The 17243-nt window shown below is 46.3% G+C and overlaps 1 protein-coding gene across 4 annotated transcripts in view; it reads right to left on the bottom strand.

The window, feature by feature from the left end:
* The window catches only part of INSR (insulin receptor), a 124296-nt gene that overhangs the window by 25789 nt on the left and 81264 nt on the right, over window positions 1-17243 (bottom strand). For 2 of the 4 annotated variants that reach the window (XM_014862015.3, XM_044753123.2), the window contains exons 4-11: window positions 16937-17085; window positions 15715-15859; window positions 12747-12961; window positions 11642-11768; window positions 10523-10773; window positions 8802-8969; window positions 4692-4893; window positions 2979-3014 (exon numbers count right to left, since the gene is read on the bottom strand). In XM_014862015.3, the coding sequence (XP_014717501.2) occupies window positions 2979-3014; window positions 4692-4893; window positions 8802-8969; window positions 10523-10773; window positions 11642-11768; window positions 12747-12961; window positions 15715-15859; window positions 16937-17085 (1293 nt within the window). The remainder of the gene's footprint in view (window positions 1-2978; window positions 3015-4691; window positions 4894-8801; window positions 8970-10522; window positions 10774-11641; window positions 11769-12746; window positions 12962-15714; window positions 15860-16936; window positions 17086-17243) is intronic. The other 2 variants (XM_044753124.2, XM_044753125.2) reach the window with 1 other exon arrangement.

A 17243-nucleotide genomic window follows, 5' to 3' on the forward strand; every position in this document is an offset into this window, starting at 1 on the left:
ATTTTCAATGGCTTTCAAGCCCTTGTAGCTTGAAAGCAGCCATAGACAAAATGTAAAAAACAAATGACTGTGGTTACATTCCAATAAAACCTTATTGACAAAAACAGAGAGCTGCCATAGTTTTTCCACACTTGCACTAGAATATCCACACATAGCAATTATTTCATTTGCCACAATCCATTCTTCACCATTCTAATTTTTGTTTTGGGTCTTATCGCACTGGCTACATACTCAGAGAAATGTCAACTAGTAATGACGAGGCTGGGCTCCTTCCAACTCTAACAGGCACAGTTTTCAGAATGATGTTACCTTGGCTATTGGTTTCATCTAGGCAATATTCCTAGTTTTATAAACATCTCTCTTGTTCCCATTGTTCTAAATTAGAAACTTTTAATTAATGTGATCAAATGAGATCATTATGTGATTTTTCATACTGATGAATTAGATTCTATCGTCAGAGCTCCTGCTCTCAAACCATCCTTGCACTTCTGAGATAAATGATATCACCAGCCCGGTGTTTTATTTAGGACATTTGGATCTAAAGTCCCAGATTAGCTGGTTCTGGGGTTTTCTCTCAGTGAAGCATCTTTGTCATGTTCTGCTATGGGGTGTGATGTTAGTTTCAAAAAATGAAATAGGAAGATTTCCGTAGATTTTCACACTCTGGAAAAGCTTCTATATTACAGGAAATAGTTGCTGTTTCAGAGTTTGAAAGAATTCATCTGCAAAACTGCCTGAGCCCAGGCAGTCTTTTTTGAGGCAATTAATTGACACTTTTTTCTTGTCTTTTTCCAAGGTTACTAGAAAATTTAATTTTTCTGCTGCTTCTTGATTCAGCTCAGACAAGTTAAAATTTCCCGCCTCACTGAAAGTTTCTAACTGAATAGCACATGAATACCCAGAGAATTCAACAGATTAAAATCTTCCTTAGCCCCTATTCTTTTATCACCTTTTTTACTTCTCATTATTTATAGTTTTTTTCTTTATTATATTTTCTTTGATCGTATTTAGCTATATTGGTTTTTCCCCTCCCTCCCTAATACATTTATATTTTTACATTTTTTCTTAATGTATGACATCATTTAAGTCTACCAATTTGCAGCCAAGCCCAGTTTGGCAATATTCTACAAGTTAAGGTATGTGGGATTTGCACTTTTATTCTTTTCCAAATAGACTTTAACAAAAGTTTCCATTTCTTCTTTGTCCTAATAGATATCTAAGTGATTGACTTCTTAATACCCAGGAACTAGAGCTGTCTGTTCAAACTTCTGCTGTTTGCTTTTCGTTTTTATTGCACCATAATCAGAAAACATGTGGTCAGCAAACAAACTCTACTTTGGGGGTACTCATTAAGATTTTCTCTGTGATCTTTTTGTATGAAAAGACTAATGACATTCTTGGATAGAAACCAAAGATATAGCCACGTTAGCAAGATACAGAACATTTCCACACAGGCACCAATGGGCCTTCCCCAAATGGTTGACACTCTGGTGCTTCATGAATTACTGCTGAGAAATTGATATCGGAACCACTGGAAACTTAAAATGGTCTCATCAAACAGACCAAAACAGGGACCGGCCCCATGGCCGAGTGGTTAAGTTCGTGTGCTCCACTTTGGTGGCCCAGGATTTCACCAGTTCGGATCCTGGGCACGGACATGGCACCGCTCATCAGGCCATGCTGAGGCGGCATCCCACATGCCACAACTAGAAGGACCCACCATTTAAAATATGCAACTATGTACTGGGGGGATTTGGGGAGAAAAAGCAGGAAAAAAAAAAAAAGAAGATTAGCAAGAGTTGTTAGCTCAGGTGCCAATCTTTAAAAAAAAAAAAAAAAGACCAAATATGTATATACCAAAAGGATTATATCCCAAAAAACCACAAAGTGAAAGACTCCCATGATAAAGCATAACTGGTTCTTCCACTCCTTACAAACACAGCATTTTATTATTGCACAACCTCACATTGGACCAGAGGTTCTCGACAAAGGGTGCGTCTGTCCCCCACCCTGCCACCAGGGGACATCTGGCCTGGCTGGAGACATTTTTTGGTTGTCACTATTTGGGGGGACAGGTGTACTATTGGCATCCACTGGGGAAGAGACCAGGGATGCTGCTAAACATCCTAGAACACACAGGGCCATCCCCACACCTGAGAAGGACTTGGCCCCAAATGTCAACAGGGCTGAGGTTCAGAAACCCTGCTCTGGACCAGCACCCCAGATTTCTAGGGTTTTCTTTACTACAAGATTATACTCCAAATGGCCACTAGAGGGCAGATCAGGGCCACACACCTGCCTGAACATAAATAAGCATTGTTTAAAGAATAAAATCTCTCCACATGGCCCCGACTCGCCTTCTATTCCTCCCAAGAGCCCTTGACGGGTCCTCAAGCTCTGTTTTCCTGTCCTCTCCTCCAGGACAACCTCCTTAATTCTTTAAGACACCAGGCAAAGGGAAGCGTGCCTGACTGTCCTGAGTGGAATTCAGTGACACAACACATCTTCGCTCACATCTGTGGTCCCGCACGTGTCACCCCAAATAAAAACAGCTCTGTTTCCACATCGGTCTTCCCCACTAGCTGCCGCACGTGGTCTAGACTCTGGGCGCCGTTCTGCAGGCACGGTGGGCATTGATAGATAAATGTTTAGCGCGGAAATGCATGGAGGGAACTGTGTACCATCTCGGAGGTGCCCCCAGAAAGTACCCCTTCGAGTCTGTGTCTTAGTAAGGGTGTGTTAGTTAAGATTTCTTTCCCCCTGCGTTCATGCCCAGATCCCACTTCAGGGTGAAGGCGTTGAACGTGTGAATTTGTGGAGCGAGGGGTCTCGGCAGAGCAGCCCGTTGCATGCATCAAGCCACAGAAGCCCCTGGGGGTCTCGAAGGCGCTCGACATGCTTCCTGCCCCGCCTGGCCCCCTGGCCCTGCGATGAGCAGCCACCAGGGGCCACGTGGACGTCCCACAGGTGAGTCATACCTAGTGTCCTCGGCACCAGGGCCTGAAGAGGATTTTCTGTGAAAACAAAACCAACCACTTTCAGGACAGACAGAAAGAACTTCTTCAGACAGACCTCTGGCTTCTGACACCCTGGAAGCCACATTCTGTCCAAGCAGCCCAAGGGCGCCCTGCCCTTGACCGTGGACCACTTTTTTTCCCATCACTTGAACCACATCTTCCCCAGGAGGTGCGGAGAACACAGCAAGAGGGGGGAAATGTCAGAGAAAATACCCCCCAGAGACCTGGCCATCTGGGATTGCCCTTGGTTGTCAGACTTGGCTACATTGAAACATCACAACTGACTCAGCCATTTCCCCAAATGCAGCACGTTTTGTTTTTAACGAGTAAAACAGTAACTGCCCTCAAATGGGCTGTGCCATTTAGCGCTCTTTTGGACTCAGGGTCATGGAGGAAAAATGCAAGAAAGAAAGAAAGAGAAAAAAACAAGAAACATTGTGTACTGATGATTCTGAGGAAACGTCAACTCAGATGAGGAGCGATGGTGGGCATTTGAAGAGATCCATTTTAGAAACTTGTTTTATTCCAGCGTAAGCCTTTTGGGGTTTTGATCCCCTTTGGAAATGGCCATTGTGTCAGAGGTTTCCGGGTATCCCAGTGCTGAAGTCTTTAAGGGGAAAGAAGGAGGAGGGAGTTCAAAGTCCACATGGCACGTCTGCAGCCAAAACCCGAGGCAAGTCACTTGCCAGCTCAGAAACACAGGCTTTGGACCCATAAAAGTGGGAAGGGACTGCTTCAGTGGGTTACTGCAAAGATTCATGAACTAATATGGTACAGACAGTGCTACCAGCATCGCGTGGGTGGAGACCAGGGGCGCTGCTCAACACCCTATAATGCACAGGACGACCGCCATTGCAGAGTATGATCTGGCCCCAAATGTCAATAGCGTCAAGGCTGAGAATGCTTGTGTGGCTCCTGGGATCTCATAATCATAAAAGATGGGACCTATTATCTCCATTTTACAGAGAAGTAAACGGAGACACCAAGAGAGGTGAAATCACCTGAGACCCAGAGAAAGTTGCCTTTTACCTCAGTGTCTCTGCTTGCAGGGAAGGCAAAGATGGATGAAAAGGCTAGAGTAATTTTTACTGCAAACCCTCGCAGTAGATCAGATGTATATCAGGAGTTCTCTTCACTCACTAAAGGAAACTCAACGTATTTAAATAGGAGAAGCCACCGGGTTTTGAAGATGCGGTGGAAAGTTCCAGAAGGATGAGAAGAAGGTTTCATACATCAGCACTTCCCTTCATTCACTGAGAGACACTCAATATATTTAAATAGGAGAAGCTTCCAAGTTTTGAAGATGCAGTGGAAAGTTCCGGAAGGATGAGGTTACACAGAGGAGAGAAAGAGAAAGCGCTGAGCTTGAGACTCAGCGATAAATCAAGATGGGGCCAAGCAGGCATTTCTAAGACTTGCCTCAATAATCTAATGGAGCCCATTTCAGAACTCAGTTGGGGACTGGAGGCTGGAGTGAAGAGTTTGAGAGACGTACAAAAGCAAATGCTGAGTTTTTTAAACGTTTCCCTCTTTTTTGGGTGACTATTTGTCCTTCCTGCTAAGATTCCTGTGGAAATCACAAGATCTCGTCCTCCATCCGCCCACCCTCTGGGTCCCCTCTTCATCGCATTCCTTAAGTAACGACCCCAAGGCCAAGCAATGAAAACTCCTGACCTGGGGACAAAAACCACATTGTGCAGATAGTCCTCGAACGTCTTCCTGAACGAGGACTCCTCCAGCTCCTTCAGGATCTGGGAGTCGGTCTTCGGGCAGGAGCAGCATTCGCCGGCAGACTCCTCGTACTCACTCTGATTGTGCTTCTGGGACCCCTCAGACTCAAACGGTGGAGACCAGGTCCTGGAGGGCAGCTTCAAGCCTGGAGAAAGGCAGAGCAGGCGGGCTCAACTCTCCCCCACCCCCCCACGCACACACGCACATGCACACACAGAGCAAAGGGAGCCTTCTCAGAGGGACTGGGCATGACAGACAGAGCTCGGGGCTGGGGTCTGGGTTCAAGTTCTACCGGGAAAAATAAGATCTCAGTGTAGTCTATACAGAAATATAACGATGTATACCTGAAATTTATACAATGTTATAAACCCATGTTACCTCAATTTACAAAAAAAAAAAGACCTCTCACCGGAGGGGGCAGTGAAGGTGCATGTTAACGTGCACCAGAAACTGTCAGACACCTTAACGCCACAGGGCAGGAGACTGTCAGGTATACAGGCATAGCCCTGTCCTCATGGAACTTGCATTCTAGTGGATGGGGGGGGAGGGGAAGGGAATGCACAATAAAGCAATAAAGACACACGGCCGGGGTCAGATGGCAGGATCAAAGGACAGAGAGTCTGGGGTTGCTATTTTTCATGGGGTGGTCTTGGAGAAAGTGACCGCTGAGCAGTCCTGAATTAAGTAAAGGAATGAGCCATGCACATATCTTGGTGTAAAGCAGTTGAGACAGAGAAAAAAAGCAGTGCAAAGGCCCTGAGGTAGGGACTTCCTTGGCATGTCGAAAGACACCAAGGACCCAATGTGGCTAGAAGGAGCTGAAGGAGAGAATGGCGGGAGATGGGGTTAGAAAAGGACTGGGTGGCCAAGTTACAGTTGAATGTATGAATGAATGAATCAATCAATCAACCAACCAACCAACCACGTCAATAGAGTGATGGGAGGGCAGAGCAGAATTCCACACTCAGTACCACTATGGAGGCAGAGAAGCTCTGGACTAAACACATGAGAGGAGGTTGAGGGAAGAAAATTTCTAAATAAGCACAGAAAAGGGAATTCAAAAAAACCAAGAACACCAACTTCTCAAGGCAGTGGTCTTAAAAATACCAAACTGCTTTTTAAGTACCATGGCTGGCCGCGTCTTGACCCCCGAGTTCCATCCCCTGGGGTGGCTGCTACCCGTGTCATGAGCACACCATCTGGTACAGCCACAAGGACGCGCACTACTCCTTATGGACAAAATCCACGACGGCCCCTCGAATTCGCCTTTCCTGCCGCCAGCCCTGGGGGCCTGGTGCCTGCTAGTGCCTACTGAGCAAAGGAAATGTCCCTTTTTCCTCTCCCCTTAATGGCTCCGGTAGACAATGAGCTCTAAGTGCCTTCCTGTGAATGGTGAGTATCCACTCGGAAGGGCAAGTATTTATACAGCTTTGAAAGCCTGCAAGAGACTCTTAAAAATGCTCCTTAAAGTCTATTAATAGACGAGGAATAATCCGGCTGGGTTAACTGTTAGAGGGGATAGCGACGGCATCGTGCATGGAAGAAAAACTAGGATTTCCTTTGTAAGGGGGGCAGCTGAGGATTTCTAGAGAGGAAAAGGCTTTTGATCAGGGACAGGCATAGCTCCTGACACCTGTTACCTTTCTAGCATCCACTGGATAACACTTGGCCTCCAAAGGTTTTACTGTGACTGAGAGTAAAGCATAATGAGGTGCCTAAGTCAGTCAAATCCGCAGAGACAGACAGTAGATGGTGGGGCCAGGGGCTGGGGGAGGAGATGAGGAGTGAGTGTTTCACGGGGACCGAGTTTCGGTTTGGGAAGGTGAGAAAGTTCTGGAGACGGAGGGTGCGTGTGGTCGCACAAGAAGGCGAATGCACTTCATGCCACTGAAATGGATGCTCAAAAGCTGTTAAAATGATCAGTATTGCATTATATATATTTTACCATAATAAAAAAAGCCGTATAGGTGATAAGACTGTGTTGTATAATTGAAATTATATATATAATTGAAATATAATTGAAACATTAAGTAGAGCTCAAGTGTTCTCACCCAAAAAAAAAAGAGAAAAAGATAAATAAGTGAGATGATGGATGTGTTAATTAACTAGACAGGGGGAATTCTTTCACAATGTATATGTGCGCCAAACCATCACAATATGCACTCTGAATATCTTACAATTTTACTTGTCAATTATGCCTCCACATAGCTGAAAAAATAAAACAACTACGCATTCTAAAGGAAGCTACTACTGGTCACGGTTAGTCAGTTTATCTAAATTGTGTGTGTATTTTAATTGCGGTAAAATACACACAACATAAAATTTACCATCTTAACCATTTTAAGTGTCAGGCTCAGTGGCATGAAGCACATTCACATGGTTGTGAATCCCCACCCTCCGTCTCCAGAAGTTTCTCATCTTCCCAAACTGAGCTCTGTGCCCATGAAACGCTGACCCCCCCAACCCCCCCCCCCCAGCCCCCCGCCGCCCCCACCACCCTAGTTTCTGTCTGTATGGATGTGGCTCCTCTAGGGACCTCCTGTGAGTGGAATCACACAATATCTGTCCTTAGTAAGTTTATTTTTAATTACATAAACTTTGTGATCATTACAAATAAAACCATGTTTAAATAGTCACGTTGTAATGATGGATTTAGCCTTCCAGAATCAAAGTCATTGCTCTTTAAAGAAAAAAAAAAAGTCGTCAGGTATTGACTGTCCCACGGCTGGTGGCAGTTCTTGCTGGTGGCTTCAGTGACTTGAATGCAGGGCCAAGAGCTCGAGGCTGAGCCGACGACTGCGCTTGCTCTGGAGTTATGTAAAGCATCCAAAGAGATAAATCACCTTTGCAACCCTCGGCTCAGGCAGGGGATGAGGTCACGGCATGCATATAGCACATGATCTTAGAGCTGGGACAGCTCCCAGAGATCATCTGGCCTCCCGCCCTTTCTCCCGAAAAGGAGGCAGCCAGTGACACGCTCGGTGACTTGCCCAAAGCCCCACACAGGTTGGAGGTCCAGCCAAGAGTGGACCTCAGGCTCCTGGCCTCATCCATGCCTCGCCAGCGGCCCCAAGGCCAAAGGCTGAGGATATCACTGACTCAAAAAAGGTAAAGAAAAATAAAGACAGACAAACAAAAAAACAACTAAAGTAAAAACTGCCTTCTGTTTCTCCAGTTTGATGGAGATTTTTAAAACCCAGTTTTTAAATAATCTTAAACTAATTTAGACAAACAGTTTGAGGCTTCAAATATCTTTCCATTTTTCTGCAGACAGATGGAAGCCCACAAAGTAAACAAGACTCAAGACTGAAAAAAAAAAAAAACTGTCATCATTAGTATAAATTTTTACCCAAAAGTGAAGGAGAGAATAGATTATTGCTCCTTGCTGTCTTCGATCCTTAAAATTTAAGGATCTAAATATAGGGGCCAAAATTCTTCCCGGACTTTGTCAATCACCTCTCGATGGCTCGTTTGTGTTTCTAGTTTAGCACAAAAGTCTGGAATGGGTTAACACAACTCATCCCCACCAGGAGGAGTGGAGAAAAGGAGGAGGACAACGATGAGGAGGAGGAGAAAATTCCAGAGGAAAACGGTGCCAAGATAAGGGAAATATCTGGTTTCACCACGAATCTTCAGATGTGAGCTCATGTTGTGATGTTTAGAAATGTGTGTGTGTGCGTTCGTATGAGATGGGACAGGGTGTGTGTGCACTCGTGTATGTACACTGGGAAACGGGAGGGGAGAGATGTGTTCCTGGGGGTGGAACAAAATGGACCAAATGTGCTCGTAAAACCATAAAAGCAGGGGCCGGCCCCATGGCCGAGTGGTTAAGTTTGTGTGCTCCACTGCGGTGGCCCAGAGTTTCACCGGTTCGGATCCAGGGCACGGACGTGGCACCGCTCATCAAGCCACGCTGAGGCAGCGTCCCACATGCCACAAATAGAAGGACCCACAACGAAGAATATACAACTATGTACCAGGGGGCTTTGGGGAGAAAAAGGAAAAAAGAAACCCCATAAAACCAGCGGCTCCCACACATCTGCCTGTACTCACCTTTGAGGCAATAATCCAACTCGTACAGCTCGCTGTCTTCCTCCTGCCTCTCCCAGAAAACCAGGTAGTGTGTGATGTTCCCATTGGGGTCAGAGGGGGGCTTCCACTTCAGAATAATCTGGGACGAGGAATTAGAAACGGAGATGGGATCCAGGGGGACAGACGGGTCTGCAAAGGAGAAAGGAAATAGGTCCATGGTGAGGAGGAAGGTACAACCTATCAGGTGCGCAGGAGACGGGACACGCAAATTAGAGAGATCACGAGGATGTTCGATGCGGTGTTATTTAACGTCGGAGAAAAATGGAGACACCTGAAACGCTCACCCAGGAAGGGCATGAGTTACATAATTGTGGTCCATTCCCACCACAGGTTATGTAGCCGTTCATTTATCCATTGATGCAACAATCATTTATGGAGCTCCTACTATGTGTCAAGCTCTCTGTGTTCTGGGCACTGGAAAGATGCTGGGGGAAAGGAGGACGGTGGAAGAGACAAACTCACATTTCCCAGTTCACATTCATCCCAAGTTGAGCTCAGTCACTGGGCAAATTTCAGCAGCTGGATGCTGTTTTATCATATCTCTGAGCTGGCAGCTCATCTAACACCCCCCCAAAAATGCATCGCCTTTGGGTTCCACAAAACCTTCCCCTCGAGAATGGAGATGGCTGAGGAAGACGGTGAAGAGTGAGGTTGGGGGTCTCAAGGCAGAGGACATGGTGTGTACAAAGGCCCTGAGGCTGGAAGTTTCTGGTAACTATAATCCTTTGGTGTTACTGGGCACTAGCCAACAAAGCTGAGGCTGGTTCATAAAGTTTGGACTCTATCCTATAAGATGGAGTTTCTCAGCCTCGGTACCACTGACATTTGGGGTCAGATAATTCTTTGTCGTGGGGGTTGTCCTGTGCATTGCAGGATGTTAAGCAGCATCCCTGGTCTCCACCCACTAAATGCCAGGAACCCCACCTCCACAGTCAACCAACCCGTCTCCAGACATCGTCAGATGTCCCCTGGGAGCAGAATCACCCAAATTGAGAACTATTGCTGTAGGAAGACTTAGACTTTATAAAAATGTAATTCAGGGACCAGCCTGGTGGTGTAGTGGTTAAGTTCGTGCACTCCACTTCAGCAGCCAGCAAACGGACAGTTTGCAGGTTCGGACCCTAGGCGTGGACCTAGCACCACTCATCAAGCCACACCGTGGCAGTATCCCACATAAAACAGAGGACGATTGGCACGTGTTAGCTCAGCGACAATCTTCCTCAAGCAAAAAGAGGAAGACTGGCAGCAGATGTTAGCTCAGGGCCAATCTTCCTCACCAAAAAAAAAAAAAAATTTATATATATATATATACTCCAATTGCTATGACATCTTCCCCCTGCCAAAAAAAAAAAAAATGGAGGGGGGGAAGGGATGCAGAGATGAAACAAAAATGGCAAGATGTTGATCCTTGTTGAAGCTGGGAAATGGTTCATGGGGCTCATTTTTTCTTTCAACTCCTGTGAATATTTGAAAATTTTCCATAACAGGAAGAAGAAATATATATTCCCCTCAGGTGTCTTATTGCTACTGCCTCATCTTCTGAAATTCTAGACCTCAGCACTCGGCTCTTTTAAAAGCCAATAACTACACAAGAGGGTATTTCACACAACATCACCGAGTCAGCCTGTTAAAGGCAAGACATCCCATTCATGCACAAATTCATACCCACAAGAAGTGCTTACTCGTGGCATTTGTCTGGACATAGATGATGTCGCTCTTGGCCCCGTATGTCCGGCGTTCATCAGAAAAGGTGACCAAGGTCTTGACAAAGATGGCGTACTGGGTCCAGGGTTTGAGACCTCGCATCAGCCACCCAGGGTGGTTCTGTGACTTGGGGTCGTTGGACCTCAGAGGTGGGTCAATGTCCACTACCGTCCAGCTGTTGGAGCCACACGCATCCTGCCCATCGAACTCCGTCACGTTCTGATAAGGGCTTCCAAGAGGAAATAGGAGAAGGCGGTTACCATTTTGTGCCTGTCGCTCTGAAGACGGCAGAGATGCAACTGGAGGAAGTTACCTCCTCCGGGGTTGCATCCTCTTTGCCAACAATCATGCCACAAGGCGAAATGACACAGGAACAGCCGAAGAGAAAAAGGACTGCTTCCCTTACGTCTGAATTTCCCAATAATAATAATGCTGGTGGTGATGACGATGGATGACACCTACTACCTCATGCGTTATTGATAAGATTATGTGGCAGAATGTGTTCAACTTCTCAGCACACAGCCTGACACATCATAAATCTTGAGAGACGGAACTCTTACTGACATTAATCCTATCACCACTTCCATTATCTTCCTTGAAAATTTCAGCAGAGTCGTAGACTCGAAATGACTAAGTGTTGTTTAATGGGGATAGAGTTTCAGTTCGGGATGAAGAAAAAGTTCTGGAGATGGGTGGTGGTGATAGTAACACAACAGCATAAAGGTACTTAATGCTACTGAACTGCACACCCACACATAGTTAAAATAGTCAATTTTGTGTTATATATGTTTTACCACTGTTTTTCCAAGGTTGGGAAAAATACAAAATAGAAAAATAAATAAATTTTACAAAATCTACTAAGTAGAGTGAATGACTTTTAGTTGAGGATGGCGGGGGAGATGCACATAGAAGAAACAAAATGGGCTATTGCTATGGGAAATTGACCTCATACGCCATCAACTGGGAGATCATAAAAAGGAGCCTGTATTTATTCCACGAGTAGGAGAGATAGAGAGAATGACCCCAGAGGGGAAGACCTGAGCACTCGCACAACAAGCACGAAGCTTGCAACACCATTTCTTGATCCTTCTACTTACGCCTCTTTATAGAAGAGCATGAAGCCCAAGAGGTCTCGGAAGTCGGGGGGCCAATACGGCTCCCATTTCAGCAAGATCTTGTCAGAAGATGTCCGAATGTGAGAAAATGTAAGTAACTCATTTTCACCTAGAAAAGGTTAAAAAAAAAAGTATCAGTATTAAATAATTTGTTTCAGCCCAAAGCAGGTGATTCTACACTTCCAGGAGTGTCCATGAGACGGGAGGTGTCAACCTGCTGTCCCCTTGACACGTCTTGTACCCACGTGCCTCGCCCGCTGTTGGGAGGCAAGAACCGGTCGTGCAGATTGGCCCCACCGCGAGTCAATTACTTGGCCAGATGCTCAACTGAATAACGGTAGTTGGTGCCCACATAAGGAGGACAACTGGCCAGCAGTTACTGGGAAAAGATATTTTTCATGAGTAATATTTGTCCGGACACAATTTTGTCTTGCATGTGGGCTTTCAAGACTGACATGTGAGAAAATGTAAGTCCAGCGCAAATGAACACATGCCAAGTGAGCTTGGAGGGTGTAAAGATCATTAAACCTTGGGGAGATGATGCCTTGGAGAGAGTAATACCCCCTGCCCGGCATGCAAGCCTGCCCTTAAGCTCCACCCCAACCTCGCTCTCTCCCTCCCCAGAATTCCCATAGCTCGAACCACATTCCACCATAAGAAACCAGCTCCCCGTGAGGGTATTATGGAAGGTCTGGCATCTCAGTGCTCAGATATCCCTTCAAGAGGGAATCTGTCAGAGGAATGCAGTTGGCTGACAATCCGCAGCTGTAGCAACCACAGGACATGCTGTAGCATTCAAGCCAAGGCCATACATAAGGAATGTTATTCACTCATTCATTCATTCATTCATTCATTCAATGCCTATGTGGCATCTTCCAGTATCAGGCACTGTATTTGGTGCAGTAAGCACAGAGATGATATGCATAATACCTATCCTCAATATTTCAGAAACCTTACCACATATTTAGCCGTTTTAGCTCGCTAGGGGGCAGTGACATCCCCCTGGGGGCCAGCGTGGTGGGGCAAGGGGGAGGGCAGCCATGTTATCTGGTCCACAGCCTGGAAGGATGAGGGCATCGCCACTTACAGGATGCCTGGTCCCCGTTGGTCTTCAGGGCGATGTCGTTCCTCTCCTGGCGCCCTTTGGTTCCTGAAACTTCCTCCATCTTGTGAATTTCCGACAAGCAGAGTTTGGGATTATAGTGGAAGAAGAGTTTCCCCTGAGTGATGGTGAGGTTGTGCTTGCTCCAGTCCCATAGCTGCCTCAGGTTCTGGTTGTCCAAGGCGTAGAATGAGTAGTTCCTAGGGAAACACACATACATACCCAGTCATTCAACAGTCTGTTGTCTCCAGCTCCAAGATGGTGGGGCCATGGCTGAAATTCTCCTTGTTCAGCACGACATCCCCCACCACAACCACTTGCTGGGCACATTCTCAATAAGTGTTCAATGGAAGGTGGGAGACACATGGAAAGTCAAGAAAGTCTTCTTGGCCAGGAAGGTGTCTGAGTTCAGTCTTGTGGGGGGAGAAAGGTAAGACCATGATGGATTAAGATAAGGATTTCAGAGAGAGGAAAGACTGAAGGCACAGAGGCACCTGAGTTGAGCTCAGAGTAGCGCGAAGCAGCCTGCTATGGCCATTAGTTGACAGGTAGCAAGACCAGAGAGGTGCAGCAAACCAAATTCTCTTCTATGTTGCATGTCGAACCAAGACCAAGAACATGTGCCCTTCCTTGAAAGGCAGATGGGAGCCATTGAAGGTTTTATAACTCCTCAGTAACTTGATTAGATCTGTGCCTTAGAAGTATTTGTGGACCACCAACACACGATAGACGGGAGAAGAGAAGCATCTAGACCTGTGTTGTCCCATCCAGAAACCACTGGCCACCTGAAGTGTGGCCACTCTGAACTGTACTGGAAGTAAACGGCACAGATCTCGAAGACTTAGCATGCAAAAAAAAAAAAAAAGGATGCAAAAGATCTTTTTTATACTTTTTTATATTGATATCACTTTGAAATAACATTTTAGATGTACTGGGTTCAATAAAATGCATTATTAAAATTCATTTCACCTATTTCTCTTAAAGTTCTCTTAAAACGTGGCTACTAGAACATTTAAAGCTGCACCTGTGACTTGTATTATATTTCTGTCGGATGGCACTGGTCCAGTTCCAGAACATCCAGCTAGGAGATCACTGGAACAATCTGATCAAAGGGTCTGAGCTTCAGCAAAAGGCAGTTTTATGGCAGAAAATTCAACATGAACTGGTGAGTGATTCAAGAAGGTAGTCTAGACAACGCAGTGGTTTGGCTTCTCAAAAGTCATTCACAGACTCGCTTTTCCCTTGCCTTCCTTTACTGCACAGACTGGAAAAGGTAAATATGCATCTTCCAGCCTCCCTTGCAGCTAGGGGCAGCCACGTGACCCGGTTCTGGCCAAGGAGATATAAGCAGAAATCATTCTTGGTGGTGAGACTGTGGGAGCTTCCAGGCAAGTTTTTTGTTTTTTTTTTTTTGAGACAGTCTCAATGGGCAGACCTACGTCCCTCTCTCCTGTTGGTGCTACAGATGTAAGGTTGAGTGTCAGGCAGCCATCTTGTGACCATGAGGAGCACAAAGATGGAAAGAACTTGGGTCTTTGATGGCACTGATGGTCGGTCTTCCTCAGACTTCCTTCCTATGAGTCCTGTCTACACGGAACACAGCTAGTCTGGATATCTGTTGTTTTACTAACTGAAATAGGGTTCACAGGACCTGAAGGGGAAGGGATCCAAGAAATGAGGATGGGGAACTGAGGCAAGGAGGTGAGCTCCATTTTGTCCACGTTGTGTTTGAGGTTCCTAGGGGTCACCTGGCTGGAGACAGGCTCAGGGGTGAGGAGAGATGTCAGGGCTGGAGGTCTCAGCACAGGTGGATGGACGTCACCAGAGGGAAGGCAGACGCTGGTAACCCAGGACACCTGCTCTCAAAGGCAGGTGGAGGAACAAGGACAGAAATCCAGGGAAGCTGGGAAAATGCATTGAAGAGCTAGTATTCTCTTGACCAGAGGACACGAGAGTCTCAGACACAGTCAATTTCAGGAGCACCAAGAAGTGAGAATGTGCAGATGTGCGATTCCAGAGTCCTGCTCAGGCCCGCGCTCTGACTCACGGTGAAGCCCAGACAGCCGGGTGCCTATTCCATTCCGGCCAGCGCCCTCGGAGGGCACAAAGTGTGGTCTGTACCCGCTGCGATTTCCGAGAGTAACTGTAAAATGGGTATCCTTTTCCTTGGCTGGACTTTAGACACATTCCAACGCGAGTTCCTTCCTCTTCTCAAGGTTTCTCCAGGCACTTTCTCCTAATAGATGGTTTTTTGGCTTGAAAAATCTCTAAGTTTTTCTTCCCTCCTCCCCAAGCTGAATTGACATATAATTGGCATATAACGTTGTATCAGTTTAAAGGGTATAATATCATTATTAGATATGTGTATATATAACAAAACAGTTACCACACTAAGTTTAGTTAACATCCATCACCTTACGTAGTTAAAAATTTTTTTCTTGTGATAAGAACTTTTAAGATCTACTCTCTTAGCAACTTTCAAACACACAACATTGTTAACTATAGTCACCAAGCTGGACATTACATCCTCAGGAATTATTTATCTTATAACAGGAGGTTTGTACATTTTGACTCCCCTCATCCATTTCCCCTACTCCCCACCCCCCACCTCTGGCAACCGCCAATCTGTTCTCTGTATCTATGAGTTTGGGGTTTTTTTAGATTCCACATATAAGTGAGATCATACAGTGTTTGTCTTTCTCGGTCTGACTTGTTTCACTTAGCATAATGCACTCAAGGTCCATCGATGTAGTATCAAATGGTACGATTTCCTTCTTTATGGCTGTATAATATTCCATTATATATATATATATACACCATACTTCCTTTATCCATTCATCATTGATGGACACTTAGGTTGTTTCCACGTCTTGGCAAAAACCCCCAAGTTTTTCTAACTCATGGACTTCCTAGTGAGCCTTCGGGCCACAGACACAGAATCAGGCCCACCTACCCGATTTCCAAGGTCTCTCCCCGAATTAGGCGTAACTTCCGGAAGAAGGAAAGCGACACGAGAGCGTAGGACCGGCGGATTTTCAGATACCCTGAAATTTCTTCAATGAGTCCGAGGTTGGCCTCTAGCTCAGCTGCCAGGTTGTCTAAGGAAAGGAGAGAATATCCAGTGAGTTTCCACAGAAATATTTTAATCTTCCCATAATATCCCATGGGGAGGAGTTAACTCCAGGCTGAAAATGACTTTGTCATACCCTGCTCAAAAGGCATCATAGTTAGGACACAATCCAGTGTCCATATTACGGGGCCTGCAAGTCCCTAAATAAGTGACCGCTTCTTTTTTCTCATCTTTTCCTTGGTCGCCCTACTCCAGACATGTGGGCCTCCCCACAGTCCCTTAAATAGGCCAGACATACTCCTGCCTCAGGACCTTTGCACTGGCTGCCTCTATAGTTTGCCCAGCATATTATTCCTCTATAGATCTACTTGGTTTGCTCCATCACCAACTCAAAGTGTCTCTCCTCAAACTGGAAACTCCTCTAAAAGAGCAACTCCCTTTATTCTCTATTTCAGAGGGTGGTAAACTACAGCCCACTGACCAAATCCAGCCAGCTTTGTAAATAAAGTTTTAGGGGCACAGAGCCATGCCCAGTGTTCCGTGTTCTCTCCGGCTGCTTTCACTCTATCCCCACAGAGTCAAGTAGTTATGACAGAGACGGTCTGGCCTGCCAAGCTGAGCAGACTGATTATACAGTCTTTATAAGAAAAACTTGCCGACCCCTGCTCCCTCCGTTACTCGGCTTTGCTTTCCTTCACGGCCCGGACCCACCGCTGAGTTTACACGATACGTTGATGTGTTTATTTGTAAGATCCACCATGCGTGGACTTTGCCTTGTTCCCTGTGAGTATTCAAATAAATGTTTGCTGAATAAATAAACAAAGGCTGCTTTTTGCCTGGGATGGTATTTCTGGAAACACGCTCCCAGACCTGCAATGGGGCGTGCTGCCTGCTGGTTAAAAATGCAAATTCCTGACAGCCCAACTTGGAAAGGCAGAATCTCAGAGGAGCGGGGCCGGGACAGAGCTGTGAATTTCCGGTTGGGCAGTAGACTCCCTGAATGGTCCCACTGATGGGCGTCGGGGCCATTTTCCTTCTGTGCTCACAGGGAAAGTAGATCCCAGCAGGCCACCCCCGCCCACCCCACGCCCCGCCACACACTCACTGCCCCCTCGGATGTTGATGATCAGGCTCCCGTTGATGACCGTGCAGCCTCGGAGCTCCTGGGCGGACGTCACCGAGTCGATGGTCTTCTCGCCTTCCAGGAGGTGGCACACCTTGGGACAGGGACCCAGGCACGGGGTACACATCAAGCTGAGGAAAGAGCAGAGAGAGGGGGTCAGGGCACACAGGCTGCCACACATACGGCAGACAGCACCCCGCACAGGGTCCCACGTGGCGGGACTTTCGCGGCAACGGTAAGGCAGGCTGCTTCAACCACAGCGCTGTTGACACTTGGCACCAGAGAATTT

Source organism: Equus asinus, chromosome 20 (assembly GCF_041296235.1).
Source record: "Equus asinus isolate D_3611 breed Donkey chromosome 20, EquAss-T2T_v2, whole genome shotgun sequence".
Taxonomy (NCBI): domain Eukaryota; kingdom Metazoa; phylum Chordata; class Mammalia; order Perissodactyla; family Equidae; genus Equus; species Equus asinus.